General features: G+C 40.6%; 1 protein-coding gene across 1 annotated transcript in view; it reads right to left on the bottom strand.

Moving 5' to 3' along the window:
* Positions 1–11,750: 11,750 nt before the first annotated feature.
* CPEB4 (cytoplasmic polyadenylation element binding protein 4) overlaps positions 11,751–13,371 on the bottom strand; it is a 40,853-nt gene continuing 39,232 nt past the window's right edge. Inside the window, exon 9 of the mRNA XM_009882072.1 lies at positions 11,751–12,568. Coding sequence (XP_009880374.1) covers positions 12,341–12,568 — 228 coding nt within the window. The 3' untranslated portion in view covers positions 11,751–12,340. The remainder of the gene's footprint in view (positions 12,569–13,371) is intronic.

Here is a 13,371-nt window from a genome sequence, read left to right as displayed (position 1 = left end):
GGCAGTCCGCGCGGTGGGGGGGCGTGCTGACCACCCCTCCTGCCTCGTCCTCTCTGAGCGCCGTCGGCCCATGTCAGTGCTCCGGCTGGGTGGTGAAAAAGGGAGAAATAACTGTTTTCTGAGCAGGAAGGAGGAAGGAGCCAAGTGCGGAATAGGAGCGGGCCTGGTACTGTGCCGGTGTCTCACTCAGACACAGACGGTGGTAACCTGCTCCACAAGGCTTCTTCCGGCCAGCGTTAGGTATGGTTTAGCACAGAGTATGCTGCCTGAAGTCATATATTGATATATTTCATGCAAACTATTGATAAAGTGGAATAGGTGACACATGTATTGTCTGTCTCTGCTGTGACTTACAGAGGAGGAACACAAGCACTTTGCCAATGCAGCTCCTGCGTTGATATAATGCGTTTTCACACTGATGTGCTCCAAACAGCTTACCAGCGAGTGCTCGGGGGGGCCCCCGCCACCGGGTGAGCAACGTTTATGGAACATTAGGTTAAATACCTGTTGGCATTTTGTCCCTCGAGCAACAGCAGGCGTGTATGCACCCTGCGCGATACCGAGAGGACGCCCGTGGCAGTGGGGAGTCCCTCCCACGAAGGGGCGACGGGCCCCACTGCAGCCACGGGCTTGTGAGACACGGCCGGTGACGAGTGGGATTTCCCAAACCACGTAAGAGCACCAGTCCCACTGATTTTTCCTTTGGCACTGAAACACCGCTCAGCATTATTTCCCAGAGTTTCACCACACTTAGCTGTCCAGAGGAGGGAAAGCGTTGCGCCTTAGGAAGAATAAATTCTACAGGAAGACTTTTTCTTTTTCTTTTTTTTTTTTGTTTTTTCCCCCCATTGTTTTAGCAGCACCAGCAATAGGAATGGTGCTGGCGATGTGTCGCCCTTGCGAATGGCTCTGGAAAGACCGGGAAGCAAAGTGGAGCCTTTCCCCACCGGACTTTCGGAGGAGGCTGGAAGCCCTCCAGGTCTCCGGGTCTGTGCTGTCCCCTCGTCCCCGGGCAGGGATTCCCGCCAAAAGGAGATGTCTGGCGAGGGTCCGGCTCCATCCCCCCCCCCCCCCCCCCCCCCCGCGGGGAAGGGGGGGAGCCCCGGGAAGGGGAAAACACCCGCAGCGCCCTTCTGCGAAGTATCCCAGGATTTCCAGCTATTTTATACACTGGCAGGGAAAAAAAAAAAAAAAAAAAGAGAAAAAAAAAAAAAGAAAAACAGAGAAAAAAAAGGCATTTTGTGTATGCGGCTGAAAAAAGAGGAAAACGACTTGCAGAGGCACAGCCTGACAGTTTGCTAGAATAATGTGTTATTTCCCCATGATAAAAGGGCATCTACGGCAGGCTTCGAAGCATAAAGGCTGAAAAGGAGGTCATAGATACGATAAAATCACTGAGTCAGTAGCTTTGATATTAACTGTGATCTAAAAAAAAAAAAAAAAAAAAAACCCCAAACACCAGAGACTCCCTCTCCGCCAAGATCTGAACTAAGAAATTGGCTTGGTGAGGCAGCAGCCAGCGAGTTCAGTTTGGGGGTATTAAGCCCAGAGAGAGGCAGCTTCGTTAAAAGTGGATCCTGGAGTGCAAACTTGGTCATGTCCATTAATCACAAAGCCCTGGTAGAGAAAGCTGAAATACACAAGGGTCAGTCCACACCACAAAAAAGCACAGAAGACGCACACATAAACCTAAACAGCACCATTTCCATTCCATGACTGTCCCCACGCTGTGCACGAACACTTGCTGCTGTACCTCCCTGACCTGGAGTCCCCTTTGCCAACTGGCAGGCCGCTTCCTTCCTACGGCCCTCTCGGGGCATCAGGGCTGCCACATCAGTGGTTTTCTCAGCATCTGTATTAAAGGAATATGCTTCCACTCGACTCCTGCAAATGCACATGCCTCGTGTGGCACATTTTGTCCACTTTTCCCAACACCACATTGCCAGAACTTTGATTTCAAAAGCAAATTCAACTCAGATCCGTTTTAGGCTCTATTGCTACTGACAAAAGTCAATGCCACCTAAAAATCTATGAGCGATCTGCAGAACTGGAAAATTCAGCTCTTTCAGCTGCCACTGTTCTTCATTGTCTTTTGCACGTGTGTGAACTGACTACCAGCTAGCCACTATCTCTCTATTTGTCACTTTGAACAAACATCTCAGTTTTTCACCACATCTTCAACTGCCTAGTTAAAACCAGGCCAGATTCTAGCTTTCAGTCGGCACCACGTCATGCTGTTTGTTTTATATTCACACATCAGCTCTTCCAGCTCAGAACTTGCATTGTTTCCTGAATTCTATTGTTTCAGTTTTACTTTGGCCAAGGATGCACCATCTGCTATGAACCTTGACTAACGTTTTAAAATAAGGCAGGTTTTGGTGGTAGCAAGTACAGCTGATGCGGTGGAGAAGGAAGGAAGGAGCCCATGGGACATCACACATGTAGTGATTCCCTGACTCTCCAGTGATTCCCTGCAAAAAGGGAACTCCTCCTTCTCTTGGAGATTTGGTTTTGTATGAGGATTCTTTGCAATGGAGTTAAACAAAGTACTCACGTGAGTCAACGTAATTCAGGAAAGGCAGATTGCTTATTAAGTATTACATTATCTTGATCAACTGCAAATTGTGAATACATCTGAAATATGAATCTTAACACTGTTAACAGGGATTTTTACGTGGAAAGTATGCTAATTCTGACAACAGCTACAGTCAAACCTTGTTAATTATACCCTCAGCAGTAGCACAAACAATTACTGTATCTCCTTTGTTTTCACAGAATATTTAATAAGAGTCACTGGAGTGAGGTATTTTATTAGAATGTGGTTACTTTACGGAATACACTGGGGACCATTTATTAGTATAACTAGGAATCATTATAAAAACAAAACTCACCACTTCTGGTAAATCGAAGGAATGCATTATGCCTTCAGTTTTTGCTTACTTCGAAAATTTCATAATTTACAATGGATCTCACAGTTAATTATGCAAGCAACAACACAGCGCAGCAGAGAGATAAAATGGCCAGCTGCCATTTTAGCACACCTGCATTTCATATTAATGAACCTGCATATCTCAGATTGCTTTACAAACCAGACATGTGGGAATCACTTCATCCACACCAGTCATAAGGAGAGGCATATTTCCCCATTCCTCCATGCTGTGCATAAAAATATTTAGCAGGCTATAAAGTAAGTTTGTTACATAAAAGCTTCAGCCTCCCCTTGAGAGATTTTCAAATCACTGAGAAGATCCATAGATTTTATAATCAAAATCCAAGTCAATGAGACTGAAACCCTTGGCTTAGAAGAACTTTATGTTAGAGTATTTAAACAGAGATTGCCAATCTGAAATAAAACTATGGGGGAACTCAAAAAGGCAAAAGGATTGCTAAAAATAACACCAGAATTAAACAGCCTTATTTCTGGGAAAGGTTTGTAGTCAAGTAGATACAGCAAAAGGCAGGCAAGGAGTTCCGTTTCTCTGATTTCATTTTTCCACACAAATGTGCAAGTTATTGGTGTTTAATGACAACACCCTTTGTTTCCAAATCAGAGACAGTAAAACTTTACCTTGGCTCTTCCAGATCTCATGCTGCAGGGACTATGATATTGTTACTACCCTTACTGGTGAACGTGCAGTCAGACCCTACGCGAACACCCACGGGGCAGTTTCCTCCTACCTGCGACAAACCTCCAGATACTGTTTTCTCACATCCTGGAAGAATACTGGTTCAGCGCAGGATATAAAAAGCAAAAAACTACTAAATCATCCTCAGATTCAGCAGCAATGTAGGTCTTCCAAGACCATCTGTCCAAGCACAGAAAGCTCAAGTTTTCTTAGCTTCTCTTCCGAAATCTAACATGATCTCAGGCCAAAGTGTGCCTGTAGGCGAACGTAATCACCAATACATCTCTCTGCATATATGAGACAGTCCTATTTAACTACGGTATAAATACCACTGAACATACTCATTCCTCAGCAGTAAGTCCACTTCGTAACGACACCAGGGTCTGTGCAGAACTGTTCCAGATACTGCACGTTCGCTCCCTCCCTACCCCCAGAGACATAAGGATGCTGCCCGAAAAGGAACAGAGCAGGGCTTCTGTCTCCAAGGATCGCTGGCTCTGCAGAGAAAATTGAAGCAGTCACTGCTTTGTTCTGCCATCACATTCTTCCAAAGACATCCCCCTGTAAAAGCAACCCTTGAGCAAATTTTCTTGCCACTGACTGAAGAGCTGAGTTGATTCTGCCAGTGTGTACAGAGCAACATCTGCCTGCGAACAGCTGGCCCGCTGAAGCAAAGCTGGGGGCTACTGCCTGCTGCTTACAATGAGAATGTTCCTCAAAACCTACAAAAATCACATTTAACTCACTGAACGAAAATTCAGAAACACTTGGCACGAATGTACTCCATACACAAACCAGCACTGGGCATGTGCTTAAAGCGACAAGCACTGTCTCGAAAAATGACACTTGGCTAAATTGACAACGGAATGCTTTCACATGCATAGCAGGGCACGAACAACCAGCAGGCAAACTGACCCTGGTTCATGAGTCAGCAGCACTTTGAGACGGTGATTTAGATTGAGCAAACATTTTCTCAAATGTTGGGTTGGAGAAGGTTGGCGGAGATTTTTTTAACGTATTGCTCTATGTGTGAATTGCCACTCTTCCACAGATTACAAAACCGTGTTAAGAGCTACTAAGGCACACAGCGTGTCAGCTGCATCTACACTGTCAGTCTGCCATTTAAGTAAACTCAATGCTCTTCGCTGCCATGAAAAGGAAAGCAACTCGCACAGCTATACAGTTTTGGAATTAAAAAAAAAAAAAGGCCACATAGCTGACAGTGGTAAAACTAAGTCCATTTTAAACTTTAAGATCAACGCAAAACCAAAATTGTGTTCTCACAGTTACCCTTTACCTGCGCTGTGTTCAAAGGATTTAATCTCAGCTTTCATTACTCACCAAAAATTAAATTTCAGAAAGAAAAACACAAACACAGACCTTACATTTTTCCATATTTCATATATACAAGGAGGACTGAGAACTTTTGACTAGCAAATTTTGTGCAGGAACCTTAACGGCATAGTACTGCGCTACAGTCTCCCAAGCTGCATGACCCAGGTGACGGAGGGAGCCTCCCTTAGTGACAGATACATTCAAATAAATTAACGTGTAGTATCGAATTGTCTCTCTGACAAGCCCTACAAGAAGTCAGCAAAGTATAGCTCATGTGTCATGACAACAGGTGATATCTGATAGCGTAAATCAAAGCATCAAGTTTCAGAAAGACTTTCTCCCCATCTTAAATGGGGAGTTCAGTAATGCATTTAGAGCATCGATTCAACACCACCACCACCCCCACCGCCTTCAATTTCTATGACTGCAAAGACAGCTGCGAGTATATTCTTATCCCAGAGGCCGTTTTTCATACTGACAGACTGAATCAGCTTATTTTACACAGAGGAAGAGATGTCAGTGTTTCTTCCTCATCTATCCTTTCTGAGGCTATTATTTGTCTTAGGTTTCCTGCAGGCAAGCAACGTGCGTTTTGGACTGTGGCTGAGTGGGCTTTCACAGCGCTGAATAAACAGCAGCTGGAGAATGGGGGCAGACAGTAGAAACTGTCCAACAACGACCTGACAGCTAAGAGACTCTCTTTAAAATATACCTTAGCCTTTAAATCAGTACTGGATGGGTTATATCCATCTCCACCCAAACGTAGTTTCTTCACTGATGTGGAATGTAGCAGTTCATTTAGCGAAAGCAGCACCCAAGAGAAAGCTGGTGGCTGACTGCGGTCGATGAGCAGTTTGTGCTGAAAGAAAATAGCAGAGATTCATGGACTGTGGAAATTCTGAAATTCCACCCAGCAGGCATACCTCCATCTTCTGGAGTCTGCCTGTAGCATTTATTTATAGTTTCAGGACAAACTGAAACCCAAAAGGGATTTGTTATATCATCTTTCCTAGAAAGTTACTTCTCAGTAATTCAGAATCAGCCAAGGCCATCACGACCAAGAGTGACTGGGTTTAGTTTTGAACGCTCCAGGCTTTTGGCATTCCACCTTACTGAGCTGAACTTTTTAGACTCTGCTTATGTAAGAAAAATTCATTTATTAAACATTCAACAAAGTATTTTGCAATCTTCAGAACAGGAAAATTTTAGAATGAATATACACATCCCTAGCTGTAAATCAGATGCCGTGTCCTGATAAACACCTCTAAGTTTATAGCATTTTGAGGTGAAATCAGTCGGGGAGTGCCTTGCTTCTGGAGGACATCACTGATTCCACCACTGTGGCATCAAAAGACTTACACCCCCCATATTTCAGGACCAAATTTCAAGTCTAGCATACTCGTTCAAAAACATTATCAGATAAACCACTGATAAGCACATGCTTTCTAAAAGACCATCTGCACTTGAAAACAATGTCAAGAACTTGTTATCACATTGGGAGAGGCTGAACTATGACTATTTCCTAACAATACCAACGCAGAGAACGGAGAGATAATGCTTCCGTTACCAGCCAAGTCACACGCTACAAACTGGTCAATACTGTCTGGTGCTGTTTGGCTGCACAAAACGCAGTGCCGAGGCATTCCCTATTCTCCGGGCAGACAACCCATCTCTGCCCTCTCTGTTTTGGATCCAAAGGGTACCAGCATTTTCTGTTTATTTTTCAACAGCCATTTGAAGGGATTGGAAGTATACACATGGAGTCACCAGAGAAACTTTCCACTCTTGTTAAAAATTAGTTTCTACAGGCATTAGCTTCTAAGTTTGCATCATCAGAAGCCAATGGGAATCGAAATGATTAGCATCTTGCAGAACTAATCCCATTATAGCTCAGTTCTGTAAGATTTGCATTTCCTGAAGCACCCACAGAAAAGAATGATACTCAACACCTATTTAACATTTACAGCACCATTCCTTAGATGATGCCACAAGGGATGAGCGGCTCAGACGCCAGCAGCAGCGTGCTGGTCGGCGCAGTTTGATTCCTACTCCGATACTGTATTTAGGGCAGTTTTTCTCACAAGGTACATGTGCATATCCCAACTCTCGGTTCCACTTAGCAGAGCTACTTCCAGACCAATTAGAACTATACTTCATTGAAGCTTCGCTGTTCATATGAAAGTAAGAAAACCAACAAAGTTTTGGGAATTCCTAGCTACTGAGGGTGCAAAACTCTTGAATCCTTTCTGCACAGTTCCTGTTGAATAGTCCTTGAAGGGCAGATACATAAAGTTGTAACACTTCGTAAGACTTGCTAGATATTTCAAGTTTAGATATTTTACATTAAAGGCTGACGCCGGCAAGCTCTTTAAAACACCGGACTTCTTCCTTCTGTTAGTATCAGATCACAACCATGAGACAATTAAAAAAGAATCCTTGTCTGTCCACGCCTTGCTTGGCTCTACTCTGACCCTCGTCTGGTTATCTTTTTGTCCCAGCTGCACAGCGGTGTCTGACTTACACGATGCATTACATGTGCCTCAGTGGTGTTCCTCTCATGTAACATGTCACCTGCCCAGTTAGCTCGATTTTGCAGCTGCATATTGGTTTTCATCTTTGTCCCTGTGAATTAGTTGCAGAGAGCACTAAGCAGAAACAAGTGATCAAACTCCAGTTCTTTGGCTAGGTTGATATGCTTAAGGCTGTGCAAAAAAATAGAAATGGCAGCGCTGAAACTGCTGAAAGGCAGTTCCAAAGCTACACGCGATTTCTAACGAACACTCAACAAGCACCAAATTCACAAAATTAAGTAGTCAGCATTCAGCACTCCCTAAAGACAGCATCTGGACACAAGCAGTAAAAAGGGTTCTCCTTACTGATTCAGTCCTCTAGACATTGCCCCTTCCTTTTCTGCAGCTTTGCACATTGGTTTTGCACCAATTTAATGCCATCTCGCCATCTCTGGATGCTTACACCCTCCCTCACACGCCCCCTACAAAGCCACGCTCCACGTTTTGACTGGAACAGGACCGCAGAACTTAGCCTGAAGCACTTTACACATCATGTAGCCAGACGCGTGCTGTACGCTTCATCCCCAAGCGCCATGAGCTTCAGGCACAAAGGAACATGTTTCTACAGAAAGCTTAAAATAAAAAGGTTAAGAAGAAACATTGAGTTAAAAGTTTTATTCATTCAACATCTCACATTACAAATATTTAAAAATTATATGCATACTGGTATAAATAGTCATTTGCAAACTATTTAATAACATTAATTTTCACTAGCACTTCAACAAATGAACTCTTTAAAAAAAGTAACTTGTGTTATATAACTTAGAGTAGAACATACAAAAATATGAACTTAAACGTGAAAATGACTTTAATAAAAAATGAATTACCCTTATTTAAAATGCTATAATAAATACTACAACCTCCCCATACACAGTAAAAACTATATGGAAATTCAGCCAAGTAGTACAATTAACTGACATACTTAAATAACTTTTCCTTCTGATAATATGAGCAATACATTGGGGGAAAAACATATTAGGGATTAGTAAAAACTAGACACCCACTTGCTAAAAGTTTCACTTCCAAAAAATATAACAAAAAAATCTGATGAAAATTATAAAAACTAATTATACTTTAAAATTTAAAAATATAAAAAATAAAACAGTTGAATACAATATTGTCCCAATTCTTACAATGCTATCACAGTAGCTTTAAAATAAGATAATAAAATAAAGCAAATGACCAAAACCTTTTATTCCATTTTTTTAAAAATAATCTCAAATTTACATTAGTAGAAAGATTGATTTCTGATTCTTTTCTTTAGAAACACCAGCAAGAAAGAGGATTTACTAGAACAGTAGAAAATGACATTTTTAAATGTCTGCAATTAAAAACAAAGAATTACACTGCAAAGATCTTCCAGAAGTCTGAAATAGGTATTGCACATAACTTGAAGTTAACTTGCCACAATTCATCACATTCAAGTTTTAAATCACCTTTTAACAGAAGGTTTTAACTCTTCAAAAACAAAAGGGGTGAATTATCAAGTCTTTCCAACAGCATCCTTATAAAACGCTAAATTCATTCACTGCAAGTTTTAAATTTGCATTCTGCAGAGGTCTGTGTATGGAGAAGTATATACTATACCAAAAAGCACGGGGCAGTGGGGTTCCTTTACATATAAAATAATCAGAAACACTTTATTTTACATTGCAAAAATAACCATGTAATTACTCTGTAACTACATTGTAAATACATGGCCAGTGCCATGCTAGTGTGAGAAAACTACATGCTTATTAACCCCTTTGCAAATTGAAGTGATACCCTAAGACTGGTAACCTAATTCCATGTTAATCATGTTCGGAGCTACATGGTAACCCCAACTACAAATCCCATGTAATCAGGCGGACATGTCATCACTATTTAAGTACAGAGTAATGTATATAATTGTTTATGCCCTGTAAATCGAAGTGTAACCAAATAATCTGTAAACACGCTTGTCACACAATCACAAGTGAATATTAGTAGAATAACAATTTCTTACATTAGTCATGCATACTAACATTACATGCCTGCCACTTAGCAGGCTCTCTTTTATTCTTTAAATATAATTTAAAAGAGCAGACACATTTCTGCATCAAACACCTAACATCAATTTTTTATTAATATTAAAAATGGCTAAACATTCACCAAAAACGTCTGCATTTGTGTATAATTTTTAAAAACTTAGTAAGAAGCGGTAGACAATTTTGATGTTTCTTTAAATTTCTACACTATATTTATGCATTTAAATTTCATGGGTCTAAAGACAGTGTCATTTGTCACTTTCATGCTTTTCTTCTTTAATTCTCAACTTTACATATACTATTTCTTAAATTATACGTACACCAAATACCTGGTGCTGGGCTAAGATGTTTAAGCAACATGCTTTCTTTTCTCTGCAGATTCTAAAATAGCATTGCCAGTGCACAACATCCATAATTCAAAATGTATGCAGAGCACTGAAATGTATAAAAAGCAGAATATAAGAAAATAAAATTTATTAAAATTATTTATATTAAAAAATGAAGTATATGAAGATCTCTCAGTAATAAAAGTACAAAAAGCTACTCTTTGCAATATGAAAAATTGAGGTATTGCATAAAGAGATATCCCGTCAGTGAAAAGTGTGCCTAAAAATGCTCACTGTTGGAAAAACAAGATATACAAAAGTAGTGCATAACAAATATACATTATGTGCATGACAAAATAAGTTAGCTACAAAAACACTGTACCGAAATTCAGCAGGTCATGTACAAAGGGAAAATTATTATTCAAAGCTAGTTCTCAAACAGTGTTATTTCTTGTAATGGTAACCCATCTCACCTGTTTACTGGGTAGGATCGGCACAATAGCACACCCCAAGCCACCTACAAGCGTTAAAAAAATTAAAGGAACATTCCAACTAGAATTATGTACTTCAGAGAAAAAAAAGTCCCTGACAATCTACACAAGAGCACTCTGCATTTGCATTACTGTTGTCAATATTTTCAGGGATTTCATTAAAAGCAGCTCCCTTTCTATACTTGACTAGTAGACAGCAAATGTCTCCATTTTGACCTTTGGAACTTGGTAAGGTATAGTTCATTAAAGCCTGTATTGAAAATAAAAACTGCTTCTCATAAAGATAAGCTGGGCCGGGGGAAGGGGACGAGAGGGGCCGACAAAGGCTTTTAACGGAGCAGGGGTTTCCCAAGCAGTGCCGAGGCAAGTCTTTGGTTTGAGAGAATCTAGGATGGTACCGTGCCGCTCGGGCAGTTCAGAAGATTGCCACTAAATCTGTTTGTTTGCAACACTGCTAAATAATCGTTTGAGAAGCTGGCCGGGGCATTAGTTCAAAAGTAATAGAAATAATTTTCAGAACTACTCCTTCATTCACTATTTCAAGCTAAACCCCTGCACCCACTCTTTATCATTCAGTTAACATGTACTGTGTTAATGCTTCTCAAGGTAGAACTTATTTATAATAAAGCAGGCATTAACTTAGCAATGTTGGCACTTCAAATACCTGTGTTTCTTTATTTCCCCATGTTAAGTTCTGAAGAGGTGGAATCTTAGTTGGGAATCTTTCTACAGGAAGAGTAAGAAAGGCATATGCACGCTTGCCCCATTTCATGCACAAATTCAGAAAACAGTGCAAAACGAGTCTTGGAAACGACGTAGGTTCATGCCTTCTGTTACAACTAAGTTAGAGGGTATTTAAAACTAACTTTACGTCCAAGATGGGAAACGAATAAGCAGCCAATTTTAGTTTGTGTGACGCAATGGAATATCAAAACTCGAGTAAAAATCAGTGATATCCTTGAGGTATCTTTAGGTTTTCTACTTTTTCACGTCAAAATGGAGAGCAAAGGCTGGCCCCTGATGAATGTTAGTATATTAGGATATAGAGTTATATATAGCCATCAAAAATAAAATCTATATATTTATCCTTCAGGAGAGGAAATGCCAGTTAACTAGTTGTCATTACTCTAGCTTTGGTAGGATTTCTAGGGCTGTAACGAGACAACTGAGTTCTCTTCAAGAAAATAAAAAGTGCACTCCCCCCTCAGTAGTAACTTTACTCAACTTTTACATTCAGGAATTCTTAAAATGTAATCATTTTGATGAAAATATAGTAAGCTCTGCCTATCTCATTAGTAATTTGGATGTGGGTGGTAGTCAGAGGCACGGTCCGAGCACATACCGAGCTAAAATTTCAGCCTCAAAAACCTTAACAGATTTTTAAATAAAGATCATTATTATAATGCTGCTTCAACTTTGCTCATGCATTTTTGTTGCTTTAAACATGCTCTTTCCTGTTGGTAGGTAAATGCTAACTTCATCTGGTGCTGGAAAAATCCGAAGTCGAAACAAAAAGAGAGGCAAAAACAGGCTTCCCTGGGGGAAAAGTGTCAGAACAGACTGATAGTGTTATTGTTACGCGGTTATTTTAATAAAAGTATTCTTACGTTCTTTATTAACAATAATTTAATTAAAAAAACAAAATACTCTATTGTTTCAATTCTCTTTTCTTAATATTTTTCTCTCCTCTAAGAAAATGTTGCATGAAATTAAGTGTTCTCTCGGTAGTAAAGACAAGAGAATGCAACTCACTTGCAACATGTTATCGATACGAAAAGGAGTTCCCAATACAGTTTTCAATGACAAGATTCTACAAAATACCCATATTATAGGTCATTCTTTCATTATACTATTGTTAAATTACAGACTACTACAAAAGGACATGCTATGTTGTATAAGAGAAAGGGTAGGGTGGGGTAGGGACAATCAGGATGACAGAAGAGTGCACTTAATTTGAGGCCTGCATATGAGCACTGCAGTGATCATTTAGTTCCAGCGGAATGAAATATGTCTTGGGCGATCTCCTCCCTCCTTCACCAGGGGCTTGTGGAATTCCCTGCCAGCGCGTGAATGGATAGCAGCCCAGCAATATTCACAGTAATACTGCAGACAGGTAACATTAGCACAGAAAAATGGAGCAAATTTTCCACCGCAACGGGCCCCCTGACATTCATCACAAAGCTGATCATCCAAGACATATGGCTTAACTTCCACCTGTATTCAGAAAATGAGAAGAAAGTTTACAATTCTTAATAACAATGTAGATAACGACAATTCCACACTATTTACTGTATGTATTCTAGCAGCACTGCGATCACAGTTCTGTACTAGGGAACATCACACAAGAATTTTCCCCCTCATTACCCATGATCATCGTCATTAAACGCCCAAAGCTACAGGCACTTGAGAACAATCCTGCTCGTGCTGTTCTCCTTGGTCATGAAAAAAACCCCAGAAACCAATGCTGACCAGCAGTATCACATGTGCTGTCGCCGCTTTACAGACAGGACCAATCAACCTACTGTCACAGAACTGATACACAGATTCACATCAAAACCCTGCAGAATTCGGGGGGGGTATTTTTAAGCACGGTGATGCACAGTTAAGCTCCTACCCTTTCAGGGAGGAATGTAAACTGTTTACACAACACTGTAACTGCAGATTAAATATGCACGTGGTCTGCAAATTTCAATGTCTGCATTTCCAACTTTAAAAAATTTCATTTATTATCTTAATAAACAGCACATTTCTGTTTTCTTTTTCTGTGGCTTAGTCCTCTCAGCAAAAGGAAACCTACCTAATCTCATTGGGATCAAATGAGAAGCTTAAAATGGGTCTGACAGCCACCTACGCTGTTGGCATTAAGGGCCAGATGATGAGCAGTAATTCAGCACAGCAGACAAGAAAGGAGAAGAAAAATTTCTTCAAGTTCTTAACTGATAATGACTCACAGGAACTTACCAGCTGGTGCTCCAAGGATACATCTCCACTGCAACATCTGCAGGCTACGAGCTTAT

The sequence above is a fragment of the Charadrius vociferus genome, unplaced genomic scaffold, assembly GCF_000708025.1.
Source record: "Charadrius vociferus isolate BGI_N301 unplaced genomic scaffold, ASM70802v2 scaffold3, whole genome shotgun sequence".
Lineage (NCBI taxonomy): Eukaryota > Metazoa > Chordata > Aves > Charadriiformes > Charadriidae > Charadrius > Charadrius vociferus.
The sequence above is the reverse complement of the archived record's forward strand: the minus strand, read 5'-3'. Positions and strand labels throughout refer to the sequence as shown.